Genomic DNA, 11231 nt, shown 5'->3' on the forward strand with positions numbered 1-11231 from the left:
AAGGGATTATCTTTAAATGTGTGACAAACATGTTTGAATGTGTATTTGTTAGTATCAAAATTCTCCAATAGCTGTGCCACCCTAATAAGACGACTTCAACATACTTTAATGTATTCCCTACTCCCACCCTCCTAGTTAGGGTTCTGTTTATTTTTCTTATATCATACCTCTTGATTTTAAGGACACTTTAATAACAGTTGCACAAGCATATTATCAAGTTACTTAGATTTAACTAGACATTTTACTGGTTGTATTATTCATAGCTCTCTCTTGTATATTGTCTTTCCCAATTTTGAAATCTTTATTCTGATATAGTTTTTCTTCTTTTGAAAAATCATTCCTTGTCTTTTTCTGCTTTGTTTCCTCTTTCTGTTCCTCTTCCCCTTCCTCTGTTTCTCCCCAACTTTCTCCTATATTTCTAAAGAACATTGGTAGTATACTTTCTGCATTCTTACATGCCTAAAATGTCTTACTTTTGCTGCCAAACGTAAATGAATGACTTTTTTTTTTTTTGAGACAGAGTCTCAGTTGGCTGGAGAGCAATGGCTTGATCTCAGCTCGCTGCAACCCCTGCCTCCTGGATTTAAGCAATTCTCCTGCCTCTGCCTCCTGAGTAGCTGGAATTACAGGCACCTGTCACCATGCCTGGCTCATTTTTGTATTTTTAGTAGAGACCTTGTTGGGCAGGCTGGTCTTGAACTCCTGACCTCACATGATCCACCTGCCTTGGCCTCCCAAATTGCTGGGCTTGCAGGCATGAACCACTGTGCCCGGCCCATAAATGATTTTTTTTTTTTTGACTGGTTATAAAAATCAAGGGTCTCAATTCTTCTACTTCAAAACTCTAAACTATAAATACCGCTCCATACCCTTTTAGCGGCCCCCGTTATAGAAGAAAAGATAAAGATTGATTCTGTTCCTCTTTCTTTCTTTCTCTCTCTCTCTTTCCTTGGTTATTTGTCTTTTTCTCTGATATTCATGTGATTCTATCCTCCTGAGTAAAGAAATTCACAATAGGGACATTTCTGTTTGTTGAGATAGGGTCTTACTCTCTCAGCTGTGCTGGAGTACAGTGGTGTGAACTCAGCTCCCTACAGCCTTAACCTCCTGGGCTCAGGTGATCCTCCTGCCTCAGTCTCCAGAATAGCTGAGACTACAGGCATGTACCACCATGCCCAGCTAAGTTTTGTATTTTTTTATAGAGATGGAGTTTTGACATGTTGCCCAGACTGGTCTCAAACTTCTGAGCCCAAGCAATCCTCCTGCCTCAGCCTCCCAAAGTGATGGGATTACAGACATGAGCCACTGTGCCCAGCTCAGTAGGGACATTTCTGTTTTTTCTTTTTTTTTTTTTTTGAGACGGAGTCTTGCTCTGTCGCCAGGCTGGAGTGCAGTGGCGCAATCTCGGCTCACTGCAACCTCCGCCTCCCAGGTTCAAGCGATTCTTCCTCCTCAGCCTCCCGAGTAGCTGGGACTACAGGCGTGGGCCACCACACCCGGCTAATTTTTATATTTTTAGTAGAGACGGGGTTTCATCATGGCGAGAATGGTCTCGATCTCTTGACCTCGTGATCCGCCTGCCTCGGCCTCCCAAAGTGCTGGGATTACAGGTGTGAGCCACTGCGCCCGGCCAGGGACATTTCTTAATATGGCTTTTGTTTCTCAAAAAAATGAAAGATTGAGTAGAGAATAGGTATCCTTTATAATATCATGATCAACAGCGAGTAGCCAAGGTAAGAACAAATTATTATCTTGTCCAAATCACTCACCAAATGTGGATAACATCAGCGTCAACAGGAATATGCTATTACAGGGATCAGTAACATTCAAAGATGTGACTATGGCCTTTACCCAGAAGGAATGGGAGCAACTGGATCCTGCCCAGAGGAACCTGTATAAGGATGTGATGCTAGAGAACTACAGCAACCTAGCCTCAATGGGTAAGAATAATTCCTTTGTAATTCAAAATGTGTCCACTGTGATACCTTCCTTCTGGTATCCTTGATAAGTTGGGCCTGATTTGAGCAGGTGAAAGGGTTTTCTTCCCTTCTGGGGACTAGGCAGGATATTTGTGCCCCTGCCTCCAAAATGGAAGGTCTACTCAGTTGACCTGGCATTCACATTGTGAAACTCCAGAAGCCATGTATTCTTTAGGCCCTGAAGTACAAATGCTGGGGCTTCATTTCTGGGCTGGTTGTTCTAACACTCAGTTTCTACTATTTCTCATGGGCAGGGTGTCAAGCTCCCAAACCAGACATGATCTCCAAGTTGGAAAAAGGAGAAGCACCATGTTTGGGAAAGGGGAAAAGGCCGAGCCAACATTGTCCAAGTAAAATGGCAAGATCGAAGCAAAAAGAAACCAATGGAAGTAAGTTGTAACTTTGACATTTTTCAAATAATAATTTATTCTGAATTTCTTCTTAAAGATCCTAGACCTTTCTTTCCTAACTAGAAAATAGCAGTAGAAAAATATCAGGATTTCCTGGGGAAAGAATAATTCAAACTACAAAGATTCTGTAACCTTAGAGATTCTAATATCTCTTCCTTTTATGGACTTGTTCACGAGAGAGTCTATGTGAGGTTTGCTATAGTGAGCTAGTAGTGTTAACCAGGGGAGTCTGGTTATACCACTTGTATCAGTTAATTTCCACTAAGTGTTTCTACATGAAGGAATGACTCCCTAAAATCTTAGATACTTACAATAAAAAAAAATTTATTTCATGCTTAAGCTGCAGCCCTATTCCATATTATCTTTATTTGGGGAAATAGAAAGAGCATTCTCTATTTGGCAAATTCTAGTCTCATGGCAGAGGTTAAAAAAAGGGTGAGTGGAACCACATAACTGTTAATAGTCCTGCTTGGAAATTGTAGATATCCCTTTCAGCTCACATTTTATTCGTCAGAGCAGGACATCTGACCACTCCTGAGTTCAACATGGTAGGAATGTATAATCCTCCCACTGGGAAGGATGCTATAATTCAAAAGGCTATGCATTTGGGAGGGGCTGGGAGGTATAATCTTGCCACAGAAAACAGTAATGCCATCTGTCAAGGTGAAAACCAGGCCTCTGAAACTTGGTACCAGCCCCTGAGATGCCTAACTGACCCTTCCATATTGCCACATATCCCTATTCCTATGCTCAATTGCTGAATCTTCAGAAGAGCAATGACCCTCTTAGCTGTTCTCGATCCTACTCCTGCTTACTTTATATAAATCAGTGCTTTTTAAAAAAAAGCATCCTCCCTTTTCCTACTATCCTCAGGTTTTCTCCACCCATACTCTAAGACCCTAGGATATCAAATTTTCTCCTGTGTATTTGGACATTCTTAGATCTGCTGTCTTTTCAATTCTATTGGCATGCTCCTGCCCTGAGTTACTTTCTGTTTCCCTCCTTTCACTATGAAATTCTCTAGACCCATGATCTATAGCACATCATTTCCATTTTCTCCTTAACTCCTGCAGTCAAATTCCACAGAATTCATGCCTCTGTCTAAATTTCTGACTTTAAAGTCACCACTGCTTACTTTTCAGTGCATATTTTAATAGTTTTGATTAGCTGGAAGTTCTCGCTCACCCAGTTTGAATTGTACGACTCAAATCAGATCTTATCCTCTAAGTGCATGTTTATCATTTACTCACTAACTTCTCCTCCTCCTCATTTTGCTGAGATGTCCCTAAGGTTTTGTCTTCTACCATCTGTTCTTTTTTAAAATTATATTTCCTTCAAAGTGATTGATTATTCATTGTGCAAATAAAAGCTATTTATTCTACACTGGTGACTTCCAAATGGACATCTCCAATTCCTTTGCCTTACACTCATATTTGACCTACTTACACAACAGCTTCTTCTTAGGATGTCAGAAATTGGAAGCTTTGTCTTTCTTTCTAAATTAGAGGTTCTTTTCATCCTCCCTGTTTTTATCAGGGTGTACTCTGATTGTAGGACTGTCTCCCAGAGTTACTATCTTATCTTCAGTTTCTGTTTTTTTTCTCTCAATTTTCAATGTCATCACACAAATCAGGTTCATATTATCTCATACTTCAAATTTTCCAATTCTTAGGTAAATTTGCTAAATCTATTTTTTCCTAATTCTTTCTCTTTTTTTCATAAAGACTCGGTCTTGCTATGTTGCCCAGGCTGGTCTTGAACTCCTGGTCTCAAGCAGTTCTCCCTCTTCAGCTTCCCAGTCTTGGGATTACAGGTGTGAGCCACCATGTCCAGCTTTAATTGATCTTAGATATTACCACCAAACATTAAAATATTCAGTTATTATTTATGTTACTATAGTCCCCAAATTATTAATAACAGAATATCTGCTGTGTCTTTTAAGTTTCTTTTGACCCTGAATTGTCCAAGACTGTATGAATTCCCTGAGACCAGAGGAACCATTCTTTGAAATGACAAATGAAGAGACTCAGTGGAGTTTCTGATTCATCCATTTAATGGCTCCAGTTTTGGCTATCCTCACTTTTCTTGTTGACACTTTGAATTACAGCTAAAAAACAATCCTGAGTCATTTAGTACATCTTTGTCATTGCTACAATGACTCTCTTCTTGGTTCAGGTTCTTATGTACTACTTAGGAGGCTCTTCAAATAAGGGCTGTTCTATTCTAATAATTTGGTGGGCCAAGTGAGCTCCATCTTTGTTTCTGAAGTTACAGAATTTTTTAGAATATTTTAGCTTAGAATTTATGTTTTAGTTACTGTCTCAAATTCAAGAAAACCTTCCAGCCTTAATCAATTGTTCTTCCAGACCCAACTCTTCTCTGATATTATCATATTACTATACCAATTTATTTGTTCAAATTCTCCTCCTTTCCTTCATGGTGATATTTTCTTGTANCTCCGTCTCAAAAAAAAAAAAAAAAAAATGTAGCCTGCCCCTAGATAGAGACATTGTACCCTACACCCTCTTAACTGTGCATGGCCTATCTCCTTGCTTCAGTGACCTAACAGGGGGTGGACCCCTTGCTGCATACTGCCCACCTCCTAGCCTAGGTGACCTAATGGGGGTGGACCCCTTGCTTATCACTTATGTGAATGTATTGACCCTAGCACTGTCCTTAAAGATGACCTCACTCACTATCCTTCCCCCTGACCTATACCTAATAAATTCAGAGGCGTTTGGATGTTTGGGGCCTCACCTGTCTCCACTTGTTAGTGGCGTCACCACCCCAGCCCAGCTGTCTTTTCTTTTCCAGTCCTCTGTGTCTCGTTTCTACTTCTCGGATCCAGTGCCCCAGCACAGCATAAGGGACACCCCATGACCCTGTAGGGCTATGACCCTACATTGAGCTAAGATTGATATACAAAAATTGTACATAGTTAATATATACAACTTGATGTATTTGAAGATAAGTATATCCCTGTGGAAACATAAAGCCATCATGCCAGCAATCCCATACATTCATCTATCACCTCCAAAAGTTTCCAGCCATTTAGTCTTTCCCCGGCTTTTGTGGTAAGAACACTTAATGTAAGATCTACCCTCTTTGCAAATTTTTAAGTACACAATACACTATTGTCGATCGTAGGCTCTTTATGGTACAACAGACTTCCAGATCTTATTTATTTTGCATATATAAATACTGAAACTTTGTATTCTTTGACCAAAACCTGCCCATTTCTCCTACACCCAGCCCCTCTACCATTTTACTTTCTGTTTCTATGTATTTCCCTATTTTCGATTCCACATGTGAGATCATCCAATATTTGTCTTTCTGTGCCTAACTTATTTCAGTTAGCATAATATCCTCCAGTTTCATCCATGGTGTCATAAATGACAGGATCTCATTAATAAGGCTGAATAATATTCTGTTATATGTATATACAACATTTTCTTTATCTACTTGTCCACCAATAGATATTTAAGTTGTTTCCATTCTTGGCTTTTGTGAATACTGCTGCAATAAACATGGAAGTGCAGATATCTCTTTGAGATCCAGATTTCTATTCCTTTGGATATATACCCAAAAGTGAGATTGCTGGATCAAAAGTAATTCCATATTTAGAGGAACATTTATATTGATTTCCATAGTGGCTGGACCAATTTACATTCCTACTAATAGTACACAAGGGTTTTTGTTTCTCTATATCATCTGTGATATATTTATTTTTATAATAGCTATTTTAACAGAAGTATGGTGATATGTCATTGTGGTTTTGATTTGCATTTCCCTGATTACTAGTGATACTGAGCAACTGTTCATATGCTTGTTGGCCATTTGTATGTCTTCTTTTGGAAAATGCCTATGCAGTTACTTCACCCAATTTTAATTGGGTTATTTGTTTTTTGCCATTGATGTGTAGGAATTTCATTGTCAGGCAAATATTAACTTTCTGGATATTAACCTCTTATCAGATATATGGTCTGAAAATATTTTCTCCAATTCTATTGCTTGCCTTTTAATTTTGTTGTTCCTTGCTGTGCAGGGGGTTTTTAGTTTGATGTAATCCCACTTGGTGTAATCCCACTTTGGTGTCATATCCAATAAATCATTGGCCAGCACAATGTCTAGAATATTTTCCTCTATGTTTTCTTCTAAGAGTTTTATTGCTTCAAGTTTTATATTTGTCTTTAATCCATTTTGAGTTTATGTTTGCATGTAGTGTAACATATGGGTTCAGTTTCATTCATGTGGCTATCCAATTTTTCCAACACTATTTATTGAAGAGACTATCTTTTCTTCATTGTGGGTTTATTTCTGAGCTCTCTATTCTGTTCCATTAGTCTAGATGTCTGTTTTTATGCTAGTCATATACTGTTTTGATTAATGTAGCTTTGTAATATATTTGTAATATATTTGAAAATTAGAAAATGTTAGTTAGAAATTAGTGTCAGTCTTCTTAGTCTGGATCAAATTTTCTTTGGTTATTTGAGAATTTTGTGATTCCAAATGAATTTTAGGATTCTTTTCCGCAAAAAAATGCCATTGGGATTTTGTTTGCCTTTGTTTTGATTTTGTTTGTCTCTCTCTTTCTGTTTGCCCTTCTGTCTTATGATGCCTTCCATCACGTAATGATCCCTTTTGGTGATTATTTCAGTGGTAGCAATGGAAAAGAAAAGATGTTAGCAGGAAAAGATCTAAAGCACTAAAAGAAAAATTCACCATGAGTAGTAGAAAGGGGATAACCTTTCCTATTTATTCTCTCAGCTACCTGTCGGCTCTTTAGTACTTCTTGGTGGACTCACTTTATTTTTCTTTTCTGGCTCTTTTGGATATAATAACAAAAGTGTACTTTAGATAGCTTAAGTAAATACAGGGATTTGTGATAAGGACATGGGTTTATCTCTTATAAGCTAAGGGCAAGATAGTTCAGCCAGTCCTCACCAGGGACTAGAACTAGGACTAGGAAGGAACTAGAAGCCATTGGGAGTTGAAATTTTGCAAATGACCTCTTTAAGACACAGTTCTTGTGTCTCTGCTTCTCTGTGTGTGGATGTTTCATTCTTTGACCTGATGAGCTTTCTGTTTACATAGAGAAAATATGGCTTTACTAGTACCTGCTTTATATAATTTCTAAACTTAAGCACCAAGTGGAGACTAACTGAAGTCAAATTTGTTAGAAGAAAGAATCTTGTTGGACATCTTGGTTTGAGACAGATTTGTCTCCAACTGTGCCCATGGAGAATTGGGGTAATATAGCACAGGTTGCAGGAGCAATATACTATGGCCAGCTTGGGAGTTATCAGAACTGGGCAGCTAGGACTGATGAGAAACCTCAAAAAGTGTCAGCTGCAATTATAAGCTGTTTTAACTCCATCTATTCCCTGTTCACTTCTCCTTGTGTTTATTTCATCTTCTATCCCAGGTTCACACTCATATTTTTAAACAGCGAAACCATTTTAAAATCACTGTCGTCACTTCCCCCCCTCTTTTTACTACAACATTTTCTCCCTCAAGTCCATTCGCCCTAGTTGTTTCATTCACATTGGGATACCAGGCTTGAATAAAAATTTAACCCTACAACAGGTCATTTCTTTATAAGTTTTATTCCAAAATATAAGAGTACAAAGATTCACAAGACTATCTCACTTAATTCTATTTTAGAAGTCCAGCAAGATGATGATCAGCTTGAAAATAACCAGAAATCTCAAAACAAATTCCTCAGGGAAGTTGTGGTCAAGAAGAAAACTCAGGCTAAGAAGAATGCCGGTGACTGTGGTTCACTGGGGAAAAGAAATAATTTGCATACAAAACATGTTCCTTCAAAGAAAAGGCTTCTTAAATTTGAGTCACATGGAAAAGTTTTGAAACAGAATTTAGATTTACCTGATAACTCAAGAAACCGTGTAAAAAGGAAATCTGATGCAGCTAAAGAACACAAGAAGACATTCAACCATAGCTTATCTGATACAAGGAAAGGCAAAAAGCAAGCTGGAAAGAAACATGAGAAATTATCCAGCCATAGCTCATCTGATAAGTGTAACAAAACTGGCAAAAAACATGAGAAATTATGCTGTGATAGCTCATCCCATACTAAACAGGATAAAATTCAAACTGGAGAGCAACATGAGAACTCATCCAGCCTTAGCTCATGTACTAAGCATGAAAAACCTCAAGCCTGTGTGAAACCCTATGAATGTAATCAGTGTGGTAAGGTTCTTAGCCATAAACAAGGACTCATTGACCATCAGAGAATTCATACTGGGGAGAAACCATATGAATGTAATGAATGTGGGATAGCCTTTAGCCAAAAATCACATCTTGTCGTACATCAGAGAACTCACACTGGAGAAAAACCATATGAATGTATTCAGTGTGGCAAAGCCCATGGTCATAAACATGCACTCACTGACCATCTAAGAATTCATACTGGAGAAAAGCCTTATGAATGTGCTGAATGTGGGAAAACCTTCAGACACAGCTCAAACCTTATTCAACATGTGAGATCTCACACAGGTGAGAAGCCATATGAATGTAAGGAATGTGGGAAGTCCTTTAGGTATAACTCATCTCTTACTGAGCATGTGAGAACACATACAGGTGAAATACCTTACGAATGCAATGAATGTGGAAAAGCCTTTAAGTATAGCTCATCCCTTACTAAACACATGAGAATTCATACTGGTGAGAAACCCTTTGAATGTAATGAATGTGGGAAAGCTTTCAGCAAGAAGTCACATCTCATTATACATCAAAGAACACATACTAAGGAGAAACCTTATAAATGTAATGAGTGTGGAAAAGCCTTTGGACATAGCTCATCTCTTACTTACCATATGAGAACTCATACAGGTGAAAGTCCCTTTGAATGTAATCAGTGTGGGAAAGCATTTAAACAAATTGAAGGCCTTACTCAACATCAGAGAGTTCACACTGGAGAGAAGCCCTATGAGTGTAACGAATGTGGGAAAACCTTTTGCCAAAAGTCTCACCTTATTGTACATCAGAGAACTCATACTGGGGAGAAACCTTATGAATGTAATGAATGTGAAAAGGCCTTCAGTGCAAAGTCACAACTTGTTATACATCAGCGATCCCACACTGGAGAGAAACCCTATGAATGTAATGAATGTGGGAAAGCTTTCAAACAAAATGCATCCCTAACCAAACATGTGAAAACTCATTCAGAAAAGAAATCCCATGAGTGAAGATAATGTGGGAAATTTGTTAACTAAATTGAAGGTTTTGTTGAACCTTGGAAATATGCTGAATTTAAAGAGTGTTAGAAAGCCTCTAGCAAAATGTCACACCTTGTTATACATGACAAAATGTGAAAATGGATCTTCATATAGAATCTGGATGGAAACAAGGGTTTAAACTTGATACAAAACCTTTTATGAAAACTATTGTTTTAACAATACTCAATTATTATAAATGATCTACATGTTCAGATAGAAATTGAAAGCTTCAAAAATTGTGAATAATTTGAATATTCAAAGCAAAGGAGGAACAAGTTATATATGCTGATAATTCCTGTGTTCTTCTTTTGTACTTAAGCACCATATACTAGAGTTGAATTTGCATATCTGTTTATCGCCTTATGTAAATGAATGTGGCCATTTGTATAAGCCCCTTTGGCATTTTTACCCAGCTCTTTCTTAATGTCTGCATTGGCTTCTGCATCAGCAGAAATCTTTTAAAAGGGTTGTTATTTATGTAAAAAATGTTAACAGGAAAATGAGAGAAAATAAATCAGCTGAGGATACAAATGTGCTGGTTGGGAGTGATATTCAAGATATATTGTGAAGTGTGAAAAAGCAGGTTGCTGAACCATGTATATAGTATGTTCCCCTTTGTGTACAAAAGGGTGTGTTTGTTTAACCTCTGTCTCTTATTTCTGTATGTGTATTTATCTTTGTATGCATATATACATGTATTTGTATGTCAATAGACTTTGAAAAAATGTAGAATAAACTTCATGGTGGTTGCTATTGGGCACAGGAGTATAGGATTGTGGTCTGGGATAGGAGCAAAACTTCCTTGTATATTTGAATTTTTCAAATCATGCACATGTATTATTTTTATAATTAAAGTATTTTAATATGCATAAATCAACATTATTTAAAGTTGTCACTGAGCCCCTCCACAATGTTAAACAAAGTTAAAATCTTTTTATGCTTATTCATGAATGATGATGAATCTAAAGTATGTAGTATTAAACTTGATGTTGAATTCATAAAGACTTTCTATCAAACACCAGTTCTTTCATTAACATAATGAATTATAACAGCACTGTATTTCTCCATTTGCCATTTTTTCAGACTGATGATAAACTGTGATTGCACATGAATGAAAGTAATTTTCTGATAAAACCCCATTTTATCTCATATTCAAAGCATTAACACACAAATACCTCAATTAGGGAATTCAAATGTAACAAATGTCACCCCTCCCTGTTCTCACCTAATATTGGGTATTATTTAATGGATCACTGTATTCTTTCTGAGTGAACCCAGACTTGATCTCAGAATTATCATGCAGCATGCATTCCAGAAGGTAATATGCATCAACTTGGACTGTCATAGGAGACCTATTTGCCATTGCACTCCTGGATTTTTTTTTTTACTCTTGAGCTTTGATTAAAAATAGTTTTGGCTGGGCATGGTGGCTCATGCCTGTGTAATCCCAGCACTTTGGGAGTCCAAGGTGGGTGGATCACTTGAGGCCAGACTAGCCAACACAGTGAAACCCTGTCTCTACTAAAAATACAAAAAAATTAGCTGGGCATTCTGGTGCACGTCTGTAATCCCAGCTACTCAGGAGGCTGAGGCATGAGAATCAC

General features: G+C 37.7%; 1 protein-coding gene across 1 annotated transcript in view; it reads left to right on the top strand.

Annotated features, from left to right (window-relative positions):
* ZFP37 (ZFP37 zinc finger protein) overlaps nt 1-10643 on the top strand; it is a 29874-nt gene extending 19231 nt beyond the window's left edge. The window contains exons 2-4 of the mRNA XM_017530361.2: nt 1814-1940; nt 2234-2368; nt 8054-10643. Of these exons, the coding sequence (XP_017385850.1) occupies nt 1814-1940; nt 2234-2368; nt 8054-9597 (1806 nt within the window). The 3' untranslated portion in view covers nt 9598-10643. The remainder of the gene's footprint in view (nt 1-1813; nt 1941-2233; nt 2369-8053) is intronic.
* Nucleotides 10644-11231: the final 588 nt, after the last annotated feature.

This window comes from Cebus imitator, unplaced genomic scaffold, assembly GCF_001604975.1.
Source record: "Cebus imitator isolate Cc_AM_T3 unplaced genomic scaffold, Cebus_imitator-1.0 Scaffold64, whole genome shotgun sequence".
In the NCBI taxonomy this organism is placed as follows: domain Eukaryota; kingdom Metazoa; phylum Chordata; class Mammalia; order Primates; family Cebidae; genus Cebus; species Cebus imitator.